General features: G+C 41.1%; 1 protein-coding gene across 1 annotated transcript in view; it reads left to right on the top strand.

The window, feature by feature from the left end:
* Positions 1–1,808: 1,808 nt before the first annotated feature.
* prickle2b (prickle homolog 2b) overlaps positions 1,809–13,181 on the top strand; it is an 88,771-nt gene continuing 77,398 nt past the window's right edge. Inside the window, exons 1-2 of the mRNA XM_082533690.1 lie at positions 1,809–2,028; positions 2,482–2,564. Coding sequence (XP_082389816.1) covers positions 1,987–2,028; positions 2,482–2,564 — 125 coding nt within the window. The 5' untranslated portion in view covers positions 1,809–1,986. The remainder of the gene's footprint in view (positions 2,029–2,481; positions 2,565–13,181) is intronic.

Here is a 13,181-nt window from a genome sequence, read left to right as displayed (position 1 = left end):
TCAATATATATGGAGTAGGTCAGGAGAGATGGACAGTGAGTGTCTACAGCTATCTATAAAACATGGTGGAGGCTTTTTCATGGTTTGGGAATCTTGTCAAAAATGATGGACTTATGAATACAGAAAAGTAGCTTCAATATTTGATCCACCATGCAATGCCATCTGCAAAGTGTCTGCATGCATGGCCAGCGTTCAGCATGCCATTGTTCCCAAACACCGCCAATGCAGAAAAAACATACCTGGATAGGAAAGCACAATGGAACAGTCGGTGAGTGGCCTCCCCAGAGCTCAGATCTAAACATTACTGAAGCAGTTTGAGATCATCTTGATGGAGAATATAACAAAAGGCAGCCAACATGCAAAGAAGAGCTTTGAATATCCTTCAAGACATCTGGAGAACTATTCCTGAAGAATACTTCAGGAAATTACAAGAGAATCAGAATTCTACAAACTCAATGCATATTTGCAGATGTTTCAATAAATCATTGCACTCATTTCCCATTTTCCTGATGCAATATAAAGAAATGAAAGATGGCTAAAGGCCTTTGCACTCTACTGTATGCAACAATGAAGAATCACAATCAAAGAATCACACATTTTCTTCCCCATGTGCTCAGGCAACAAAACACTGAAGAATTTCGTGTAGCTAAAAGGTCATTCAAATGATGACCCCGAGCAAAGGTGAGCTAACCTGAATCTTGAAAGGTAATTGTCTGTTTTGTGAGCAAATGTGGATTCATTTTCCTGTTTCTCTGTTATTCTTTCACACTGCCATCGTTTGACTATTGATGCTTTTTGCCTTCATCCATTGCTACATCTGATTATCTCAAAGTTGTGATTCTGTCCTTAGACAAGCAGACATCTCCCAGTTTGTCTGTCTGCTCCTTGTTTCATCCTCTTTAAAGGAAACAACACCTGCAGGGTTGTCTGTCTTCGTTCTTATCAGCCAAAACCCAATCTGACAAGAGACGCTTTTTCAAACAGTCTAAACAGATGTCGAAATTCAGCCTCCTTTTCTTAAGCTGTGCACCGCAGCAGTACGACTGCAAGTCTCTAAACTGACCGTGGAGCTGTATTAGTCAGCAGTGACATTTGTGCAATCTTACCACTTCATTTAAAAAGAAAAAAAAAGAAAGAAAAAGGAACCCCATTACGTCTAATATAAACGACCAAAACGGTGCACGGCAACCATCACACATTACTGTTGCATCCCTGAACTTTAAGTTGGCTGTCAGAGCAGCATAAAAGCTGCCTGTGAGTCAGATCAGTCTTACACTGATGTTAAAAAGCCTTTTCTCTGGTGATAAATGGAGGGCGATTGTTGGAGAGTCAACGCTGTCAGACCAAAGAGAGGAAGGCACAGAGGAGAGCTCAGTGCAGGTTTGTGGTAAAGTAAAAGAAAGACTGCATTATTTACTCGCTTTTTTCTTTTTCCATTTTGGACCAAAGTGCTATCATTAATTCATTCTAATAGAGGAAAAACAAGAAACAGGAACATGTATTTCCTCAGTGATAATTCTGTTATTTGTACCCATCCACTGTAATAAGTGGACATCTCTCTCTCTCTTTTAAAAATATGTGACTTTTAAAACTTGCTCAACTTTCAGCCCAAGTTTGCTGTTAGCTTTTAAGTAAAACACAACAAATTGATTAATTAATCACCACTTTTAACAAAATTTTGTAATAACCTGCTTTCTTTATTTCTTTTTTTGTCCAATAGAAGAAGAAAAAACCCCCCACACTGCCAGATTTCCATTGGCTGTGGATAAACAGGGTGGAGCTGTTACCCGGAACAGCGAGGCTTCATTCATTAATGAAGGAGGTTAATAGGGCAGGACAGCCGCCAGCGCTCTGCGCACTTTTAGACAAATCTTGAGGGGTATTTTTTAAAATTATTATTGTTATTTTTAATCCCGAGTTTTCTCTGTGCTCAGTTTGTCTCTATAGCGCACGACTGTACATCTGCTCTTCTGGGTTCAAGCGGTCATGTTCAGTCGCAGCTCCAAGAGAAGAGATCCCAGCAGATCGGTAAGTTGGCAGGATAAAGTTAGGTTTCCATAGCGCTGCTTCAGCTCCCACTGCACGCGGTATGCTCGTGTTTGTTGTGTGGTTTTCTTCTCTGTATCTGCTCTGCCCTGTTGCTAAGGAGATCCAGTATAATCTGAGCTGTCGAGATATGTAACTCAAGATGTGACACAACAGCACAGTCAGCATGATGATGTTTTCTGTTGCGCACAGTTGCTTTCTGAGGGAATTCTGAAGCGCACACACATATTTCCATTACAAATACCCCCCCCCCCCCCCATGTGTTTTTAAGTCATATTAGGGACGTCATTTAAAATAGTGTTACACTGTAAAAATGCAATGCGTTCAATGCGTTAAATAGTCTAAATTACCAGCTAATTAACGACAGTCATTTAAAGCCCCATGCAGTGAGGAGTTTAGGGGACCTGCTATTGTGACCTGTGTTTCTTTCTGTAGAACCCTGCAGATGAGACTCAGAGAGGACAGCCCTGTGTCACCTGTGGAGAGCAGTGTCCTGGCTTTGCCCTGCACAAATGGAGGTACAGCACTTGTTCACCCAGATGGGTGAGCGATCCATATCACACCAGTGATGGGGGAAGGTCCAATGTTTCTTTTGTTTTTTACATCTTTACAAGTCACTGAATTCATTCATTCATCGAAAAGGGTTAAAGCGAGAGTCATTTGCTGTGCTCCTGCACCCAGTTTGGCAAAGCAGCCGTTCTTAACACTGTGATTTCTTCTTCAAGAACTGTTCCAAACTCTTGGGCTGTTGAATAGAGTCAGCCATGCATCATACTGTGAGGAAACAATTGTTGTGCCCCTGTGTGCTCCAGGATAATAGTTTTACAGTAGAGACCATTCATGCAGCAGGAAGGATTCAAGCCTGCTGCTTCTGCAGTCACGCTGTCACAACTGTGAGGGTATAAATGTGCTTATGCTGCGAAACAAACTGCATATTGTTGGAAGACGTAATCCTGCTGTGGAGTACGGGAGGATTGGGTTAGAGTGTGAATGCCGGTGACTGTGCTTGTGCAACTGTGGAGATGCTGTGAGCATTGGAAAAGAATAGGCTGCCTGACCTCGCCCCCTAGTAAGGCTTACATGGAGAAGAGAAGTTCCAAACTATAAGTTCAGTAACACTGAGAGGTTTGTGTTTTTACACCTGTGCAGCCTATAAAGTATGACCTTGTTCTGCAGCATGTTAGAACTATTTTAGTACCATTTTTCTCACAGATGTAGAACGCATCAAAAAGACGTTATAACTCACTGCAGTGTTTTGGTAAAACAAAAGTCAGCTGGGTCGGAGACATTTCATTCAGAGAGCGTGGATTTATGAAGTGTTTTGTCTGTTTGATAGGAATCCACAATAGGCTGGGAGTTTCTGAGCCATAAAGACCATCCAGTCTCCTTTGCCGGTAACTATACAGAGGCAACGGCAGCCTCAGGAATGCAGCCTTTAATTGCTCGTCTGTGCAGTCCCACAATAAAAAGTCAACCCACTCCCCACCCTCTACCCCCACCAAGCTGGAATAAAAAAGTCAGTGGACACAGACTGCCTGCAGGAACACGACTGTGTGCTGAGGCAAAAGGCTGTTTTATTGCTCCAGCAAGTCTTTGTGTCTGAGGCTAAACAGAGAAAAAGACAGGGTAACTTCTTAAGGAATGTCCTACTTCCATACCAGGCCAAACTTAATGGGTTTTCATGCTTAAAAAAAATTATTATCCTTTTTTTAAGGCGTAGTTGTAATGTTTTGCAATGCAGTGGACTTAAAGTGACCCTTGGGTCAGAGATAGGAATGAGAAGGGGGGAAATGTGTGCGTGCATGTGTGTACACTTACTGTATGCTCTGGTCACAGTAGCTGTTTGACAAAAACAACACACATTTGTAATAGATTATGTGGTAATATCCACCCTACTGGATGATCTGCCGTGACATTTTGGTTCATATATCCATGTATGCTGAAGGTTCATGCTTTGCTGATGGACTCAACTTAAAACACTGTTGTACTCTTAGTCTTTTCTTTAAGCTGAATTTAAATTTGATGACGAGCTTGATTTCTTATCTGGGATAATTTAGGATTAGTCTTGGGAGTTATTGGGATTTCAGGTAGTTGCTCTCTTTGTGTTGCTGCCATATTTCTTAATATAAATTTAAAACGCTGATAAATGTATGTATTGAAAAGAGAATTTCAGCATTGACATTTTCTTTGCCATTTAATCCTCTAAATGTATTGTGTATGTGTTAGTCCGTAGGGAAATTACTCCTCTGCATTTAACCCATTCACCCAGTGAAGCAGTGGGCAGCCACCAATGCAGCGCCCGGGGAGCAGTGTGTAGGGACGATACCTTGCTCAGGGGTACCTCAGGGTATCCATTCAGTGGAGTCGAACCCCTGACCTTCTGATCATGGGGCAACCACTCTACCTACTGAGCTATCCCTGCCCTTATATTGTCTATCATTGTGTATTATATTGTCTATCCCTTGTTCTTATATTGTGTTATTTGCCATTTGATAAAGTAGCAAAAAATACCATTCTAAATCTGAGGGTAAATGCCCCCTCTGATTATTATCTTTCCCAAATACAGTCTGAAATATTGGGATATGTTTTTTATAAGAATATTAAGAGGAGTAGAATAGGAAGGATCATGGCTGAATGTCCTGTTAAAATTTTGAATGGAGTAAGGGGTCTGGTTAAATCTCTTCCATTTCCACATTTTTATAGAAATGAGCTATTTGTGCTAAAGTGAGGAGGCAATCCCTTTGAGAATATGCTATAGCTGTTGTTTTACTCAAATGCGATCATAATAATTATTATTGATACTTCATTTATCTTGCTGAGATTGAGAGCTCTTTTTCTGGAGAGACCTGTGCACAAAAATAAAAACATAGACAGACCAAAGTAAACCAAATGGTTCCGGTCTGCTTAATGTTAAAGGTTCAGTGGAAGGTCCAGGACATCTAAACGTCTTTTGGGATCTTTGAAGTTGCTGTCCTGATGTGGATACAAAATGGACACATGAAAGAGTTTCGGTTTGCTGGCTGCTTGTGTGTTAGTGTCCATGTGTAACAGAGTAAGTCAAGTTGGCTGCTCTGGGTAGGTTAGTGATAGGAGCGGATTCTCTTCGCTCAACATGTTCCTGCTAAATATTTAATACTTGCCTTTGGCTTGATTGATTTTCTTTGTACTAATGAGACTCATTACCAGCCTTATTAACATTAACCCTGAGTGTGAACGTGCTGTCTGACCCGCCGGATCACATGACTCTTCTGCATGACGCCAGTGTGTTTTCACACCTGAAAAGTTACTGTCGCTTAACCTGTTTTTAACCTGTTTTTGAAGCCTTGAGTCAGTCCAGGCATGAATCAGACTGCAAATCCAATGAGATCTTGCCATTAGCAGTTTTTCATTTCCTCCAGCAGCACAACATAAAACTTAATTTAAGGCAGTAGGTTTAGTTCAGGTTTTGCCAGAGCTGACTGGCGCTGGACAAAGTCTGCCCTTGTGTGCAGCGACGCTTTGGCTGAAACTTCAGCTGGCTAAAAGCAGTTCTGAGCAGATAAAGAGAGAAGCAGAAAAGGACAGAGGAAGGAGGAGAGATGATGTTTGCAGGAGAATAAGAGGGATCATGGTTGAGTTTTAACCCGGCCCTGAATAGCTTGCTGACGTCTGTCCCCTCGGTAACCTGGTGTGATCTGCATAACACAGGCTGGGCCCCTCAATTCACTGTGTTAACAAGACGATCTGGCAAATAAAACTGTCAGGGTGCCCGGCCATTTGAATGGGTTCTGGCTGTTGCAGCACTGAAGAAGACTCAGTTTTAGGTGAGGGGGAAGGGAGAAGGAAGCCAGCGGTGGCCGGTGCCAGATAATGGAAACTTTAGATTTATCACCAAAGCTGTGTCAGTGTATTGGCATGTAGATGGTAAGCATCTTTGCTTGATAGTTTCCAGGGATGAAAACATTCCCTGACCTGCTGTGTTTTCTCCTTTTCAGGGCTTGTTTGGATGCAGAATGCATCAGCAGCGTCTCCTAATAGCATTCATATGGGTCAGGAAGCAAAATACTTTACTAATAAACTTGGCTTTTTAATGTGTGAATGGCATGTTTTGTTTCTGCCCTTTGGCGGTTTATTTTGAAGGGGTTTTATTTTCACAAACCTGCAGGAACTTTGGCTCTATGCCTGATGTTTACAGATAATGCAAGCCTAGGGAGCTTTGACTCCGTGATATCAATCATAGTTTGACCTTTAGGTTTTCGGACCGTGTCGGGCTAAAGTCAACCCTTCCTATTTCTCTGCTTTCATTAACTGCTGGCTTTGTCCCTCGCTCCTTTCCCCCTGCCATTTCTCCTCATATTCCTCTTTATCCAAATCACCCCATAATTGACTGTAACAGGCTGGTCTAGATGGGGATTACGTATGTTGGTCACGGAAATGAGGATGGCCTACACATGTCGCCGGCTGATTTCCTGCAGGGCTGGTGGTTGCCTGTTGAATTCCAATGATATCCTTGAATCAAAATTGAACAGCCAGGCTGAGATTATAGGCTTGAGCAAAATTCCCGTACTATGCCTTCCCTTCTGCATTTGGGAATTTTAATGATAAGCATGGGTAAAGGACTGTTTGTTTGAAACAAGCACACAATTCTAACATATTCCCTGCTTTCTAATACTGATTGTGCACATTGTTGCAGAAAATACACGAACACGTTTATTACTTCTTTTTCCCGACACAATAGTATCGACTGATCTCATCCACTGTGATGGACTGGCATTATACTGGATTTCTTCTTTTTTTTTTTTCTTTTGGTTTGGGACTCATTTGTAGAATCTGTGAGGACGGAGCCTCACATCTGGTTTAGATGCAGCTTGTGGTGCATTCACCAACAGATCAATTTGATCCCTAAGAGAAGGATGGGTGTAGGTCAGCAGGCGGCGTCATATCATCCACCAGGTGGGTTCTGGAAGTGTAACAGGACCCCCTGAGTTGGGTTTCTAAACTCTGTGCTTGCATAATTGGCTTTTGTAATTCTCTATCATTAGAGCTGTAGTCGTTTACTGACAGACTACGTACAAGTAAAAGTAGATTCAATGATTAAAAAACGGTGTGCCTGCAGTTTACAGTATTCACATGCCAAGTTTCAAATAGTTTAATATAACATATTATATAATCACTCTGTGTGTGTGTGTGTGTGTGTGTGTGTGTGTGGGGGGGGGGGGGGGGGGGGTGTAACAAATGTCATATAACACAATTTATTAACAATTTTAAAATGGTTTTAAATTTCAACATTCTTAAAAAGCAAAACTGTAAAGACCAGTATATTCATATACCACATATCAGTATGATCTAAAAAGCACTTTTTAAAATTGTTTTCTTGTTTATGTGGTGAAAATAAACTGACCAGCAGGGGGCAAACATGTCTAATAGACACTGAACTGTATTAACCACTTTGTTTACTGGTTGATTGGCTCCATTGTCTTTTAATTCATGCCGTCAGCTTGTTAATTCTTTTCAAAAGGTTTCCAAATTCTTAACAGTTCCCCGTCTATTCCTGAGGTATGACATTAACTCATTATGATAATTGCCATATACAAGTTTGGCTTTTGGCCCAACATCCTGATAAGCCTTCAGCTCTCTCTTGCTTTAACTTTTCCAACATTAACACACATTGGCAACTCCCCTTGATTTACATTCTAGTCATGTTCATTCATCCTGGCGTTCGCCCTGGTGGTGATCCATACCTTAAAGGCTTTGTGTGTTGAGCTGCCTTTGAACTGTCATTGAGAATAAAGCCAGCAGGTCAACAAGTGTAACTGTCTGTCAGCTATGACTGTACAATATTTTGTACTAATCCAAGTTAGTGTGGATACCTACAGAATAAGTGGAAGGGGAATCCATGACAAACTTGCATTTGATCCTGTGGCAACCTTTGATATATGTTCATTTAGTGTAACTTAAACTGAAAAAGGGGGAGACACTAAAGTCATCAGGACTGACTTTATGCATATCTCTATTCAGACTGCCTTAACCCTCCCTGCAGCCTTGTACCCATACAGCAAACATGACTAAGAACTGAAATAAATAAAAAGCTCCTAGAGACTGCAAATAGTTTCTTGATTTGTCTTTTAAAGGACTGATAAGTCATTGAAGCCGAAAAACAAATTCTTTGACCATCAGTTCATCAGTAAACTGATTTCTCAGTTCAGGAATAGGTGGGTGGTTAGACTGACAGGGAAGGTGAGACTGGTGGAAAATGAAAGATTGACAGTAGTATAATGTCACCTTGTTCTGCCTCTAAAATAAAATGCAAGGGTAATTAGCTTATACTTACCCCAGTCAATAGTTTCCATTGCTTGTTTCCTGCTCATACACCTGTAGTCATTCTGTCTCATAGTGCCACTTATCACTGCGTCACCTCAGCTCATTAACCCTTCATCTTGTGGCCTCCTCTCTCAGTCCTGGCATCCTTCCATTCATGCATCTCCTCATCTCTGCAGTTTAAAGACTGCCAGACCGCTGCAGAGGTTTACACAGTGCTCCACTTCAAAGCCTTCTTTGATTCTCTCCTCTTGTTTTATTCCCCCCCTCCTCAGTTCTCACCGTCTAGCCACCTGTTCTCATTCGGGCTGGGTGTGGAAGGGAAAAGCCTTAAGGAGCTGTGCTAACACCACAATTTGAACACACAATCCTACAGTCTTTGGAATACTTCCTCAGCTGTGGTGATTTGGAGGGGATAAAATGTTCTTTGGTTTTGGGTTTTTTGGGTTTTTTTTGCAGCCAACAGAGGACAGCATTGTACAAGCGCAACATGGATTCATCCAAGTTGAAATCCTCATTGACTAATGTGTTAACTGGAATATCAGAGATGAGAGATTTTTCCATAATAGCAAAGCTTCACACCTGCAGCACTAGAAGACACTGGCGTGGTGTGGATCATTATTTTATTGGGGAAAACTCATATGTTAGGAAAGGGTGACAGTTTCCTTTTGACATTCCCATTACTTTAATTACTTGTCCTGTTTTTTACAGACCCCCAAATCCCAGTGGAACACAAAGCCTTGTTTGTCTTAATTGCAAAACAGAAGCTTGATGACTCTGCATTGTTAAATTATTTGATTGGTTTATTGATTCAGCCAGCCCCCTCAATATTGGTTGGCTTAAGTGGCATGTGGACCTAAGAGAATTGAGTGTCATCTATTAGTCAAGAAAGGAACCGGATAACCTCTCTATCAAAAAGGACTGAGTTTGGACCATGTCGATGCGTCACTTTGACCAAGTTTGTTAGCTGAAAAAGGAAATTCTAACGTTTTGGATGAATTGCACACATCGCCACAGCTTTGACCCTTTGTCTTCTATTCCTCCAAAGCCCCTTTCACTCTTCATCTTTGTTTCTTTTCCCTTCCCACGTCTGTCTCTGTGTGTAATTTGTCGTCATCTGAAGAGTGGGCGAGGTGTCGTCTTCGTTCTGCTTGCAGGTTTGCGTGAGTCAATGCTGAATCTAATAGGCATGCTGGATGAGCTGTAATGCTCTGCTACTGTTCTGCTGGTTCATGGACTTTGTCTGTTGTGTATCTGGCATTTTCTTAAGCGTGTGTGTGTGTGTGTGTGTGTGTGTGTGTGTGTGTGTGTGTGTGTGTGTGTGTGAGAGAGAGAGTATTAATAGCAGAGAGGCTCTTAAGTGAAGCCTATATTTCATGGATGAGAGAGTAGGCTGGCTCTCATTGCCAAACTGTACAGGTATCTATCAACTGATCTGAGTGCAGTCAGAATGAAGAGGGGGCAGAAAAAAGTCGAAGACAGCTCTGAGGCATGGCCAGCTACCTCTGATAAAGGCCAGAAGTAGCACTGCCTCACCGAAACATTAGAACTCACACACACCAGCAAATGGATAACATTTTATTTTTGTGGCTGTGGTTGTAAATTTTGGGGGCATTTTGGTATTGACAAAGTGTTTGGAAACATTCTGCTATAGCTGGCAGGTCCGTATTCATTCCTATGGTGTTTTAGTCAAAAACTGGTGTCAATAACTATATTTAAGAATCTGATGGTTATTTATTGATTATTCTTATTAGTTTTATTTATTTGTATGTGCTCTTTTTTTTTTTTTTTTTTTTTTAATAAGAACCTCAGTTGAAATATTTGGATCTGGATCATCTAGGATACTCTAGTACTACCTGGTCCATCAGATAGTACAAGAATAGCTCTGAGGTGTCAAGGCGTGGACTCCAAAGGTGCTTTGTTGTGTTTGCAGCAGATGCTTTAAGATGAGGAATTTCCATGTTAGATTTGTTCAAGCACACTGCTGCCGGGTCACTGTGTGTCCCTGCTGCTGTTATAAGAGAGACAGTCAGTATTTGAGTGGCTGTAATTTTTTTGGCTTGTTTGTTTTTGCAGTTGCCCAAAATTAGTTGTTAGTTATAGGGTGTATGCGAAAAAACTACATACACCCTATAATTCAGTAGCTCGTAGAAGCACCTTTAGCAGCGATAACACAAAGTGATCTTATTCTGTATGACTTTATCAATCTCATATTGTTGTGGAGAAACTTTGGCCCACTTTTCTTTACAATCTTGTTCATTGAGTTTTGCAGGAATTTGTTTATGCACAGCTCTCTTAAGGCGTCACCACAGCATTTCAGTCAGGTTGAGATCTGGAGTTTGACTGGGCAACTGCAAAACTTTAATTATTTTCTTTTTCAGCCTTTCTCTTTAACATATGCTGATGTGATTAGGATCATTGTCCTTTTGCATGACCCAAGTTCAGCTCAGTTTAAGCTGTCGGACAGACGCCCTCACATCTGACTCTTTTCTTTATACTTTGCAATCAACAAGGAACTTTTCTGTATACCAAAGTGCTTTTTTCTTAAATGCTTTGTGTTACTGTTTAGGTACAGAGTGGAGAGACATGATCTGGAAAAGGTAAATGGATAGGCTGATGATATGTGACAAATTACTCAGGTTGAATTTAAGTGCATTTCACTTGCATGGTACATGTTTTAGCCAGTTCAGACATGTGGATGTGAAGTAGCTTTACGTTCTCCTATAAGGCTGTGTGTTGCAAAAAAACAGCGTGGGCGCTAACGAAAGACAAAGACATTGAATCACTTGGATTAAGATGGATAGAAATGAGAACTGGTAATGGAGACACCTGACAAAGTTATCTTTGTGATTTGATTGAGGCCATCATCACCCTTATTTTGCAAAATGGTTCTGTTTCTCTAGCTTAACCGCCAAGAGCTCTGCATATTTGAAGGTTAGACTCATTCTTTTTCTCTTCTCCAGCAATCTTTATCACTCATCTGACCGAGTTTATTTGTGCAGGTTGACCAGTTGCCAAGGCAATGATGAATGTGCTCTAAGTTTGCTGCTGCCTTGACAACAAGCCAGATAAGTTGTGTATTATCAGTAAGACAATAGGAGGACCAGTGAATATGGGCGGTAAGCAGACATGGGAGAAGGGGGAAAAAAAACCTGGAAATGAAGAGGCTAGTGTTGCTCATTTGACGTCAGACTTTTTGAGTGGGTTTAAAAAAAAAATGTTTCTTTTTATGTATGATCTTGGTCACAGTTGAATGAAATGTTAAGCTGCATGATCTGAATACTGTTTCAAAAACCTCCCAAAGAAGAGCATGAAGAGTTTTCTGTTCTTTATTTTAATCAAATGTCAAATTTAGCTACAACGTGTTTGCAAAGATGAAAAGTCACTATGAAACTGGCCCCTCATTTTAAATGGTTACCTTAACTAAGTTATTTAAGGTTATCAGTATCAAAACTTTTGCCAGTGACATTTGGTTAACTCCCTCACCATGAAACGTGGAACAGATGCATCAAAAGAATAAAAAACAGACTTTTGTGGAGTGGTGTGGCCCCAAGAGTGCTTGAGTTGTGGAGGTATTTGTATTATTTGAAAATCTTGTGAAACCAGAGAGCCAAGTAACTCACCAGCAATGTAGCCTTCCCTTGTAAAGTCCCTCTGCGATTTATTTCTCAACCTGATACTCTTGTAGTTGTGACCAGCACACAGACTCCAACAATTTTTGAATGTGATGTTGAAAGAGTTCAAATTAGCTTTGACTGTGATTAGGATATCCAACACTGGAAACATGCATGGCCAAATAGGTTTTATAAAAATAAAAGCCAAATATGCACCTGCAAATGTGATCAGAAGTGCCCGCAGACTCACCTTTGACTCTCTCCATGAATAGTGTTGCGGTTTTAGTGTCTGTCCAGCGTATGCAAAGTATTGTGCTGTAACACTTAGACAGTCTGCACAGTCCCAACTGCCTTCTGTCACATAATAAACCCATGTTATCCTGTTAAGGCTTGACAGTGAATGTGACAGAGTGACTGCAAAGTCCAGAGGCGGAAAACAGAATGAGCTGATGTGCTGAATCAAAAGGCCGTTGTATGCATGTCAAAGGTCAGCTTTTAACCAGCAAATCCCCTTTTCTCTCATCTAATCCACCAAGCTGGGGTTTTCCCACACCACAGGGCACATCTCAGACCAACCAGCGTGCAGACAGACAGGCACGATGGTGCCTGATAGCATCCACAAGGCTCAGACCACAAGTAGTCTTATTTCCATCAAAGATCCTTGGCCTGCAGGTATGGAGGGACTGTGGGTCCAAATTTATTTGAGCAAGTGTTCAGATAAATTAAAGCATAGAAAACATGTCTCTTTGTTATAAAATGCACAACTACCGATTCATTTTTACTGTTGAACTTCCGTTATGGTCTGTCCAAAGGCTAGCGTGTCTTAGAAGATTGGCTCAGTACAGCATCCATGCCACAGATGGCACTGTAGTAAAAGTAGCTTGCTTGTTTCAGTAATGTACTGTAGACATGTTTTCTTTTTTCTTTCCAAAGTCCATTGAGACACTTTTCTAGCTGTGCAGAGTCTCATGAGGTAAATTAACCCTCTGTAAAGTTGGGCATTACTCATTTTCTCCATTATGCATTGTTAAAGATTTTAAGAACGTGTCATTAGCTTGAAACTGATAACAGCTGGCCATATCTCAGTTTCAACCATGCACTAGCTAGTTGCCTTCATTAAACATGTCTTACTATTGCAGCATTTACAGGGTCTAGATCAGACCTTTAATGCCAAAAGCTCAGCATTCTGGTTGTCTATTTAAATTTGAAAGTATTGTCACACAT

This window comes from Aulonocara stuartgranti, assembly GCF_965226115.1.
Source record: "Aulonocara stuartgranti genome assembly, chromosome: 5".
Lineage (NCBI taxonomy): Eukaryota > Metazoa > Chordata > Actinopteri > Cichliformes > Cichlidae > Aulonocara > Aulonocara stuartgranti.
Note: the sequence above shows the minus strand (reverse complement) of the source record. Positions and strands in the feature narration are given on the sequence as shown.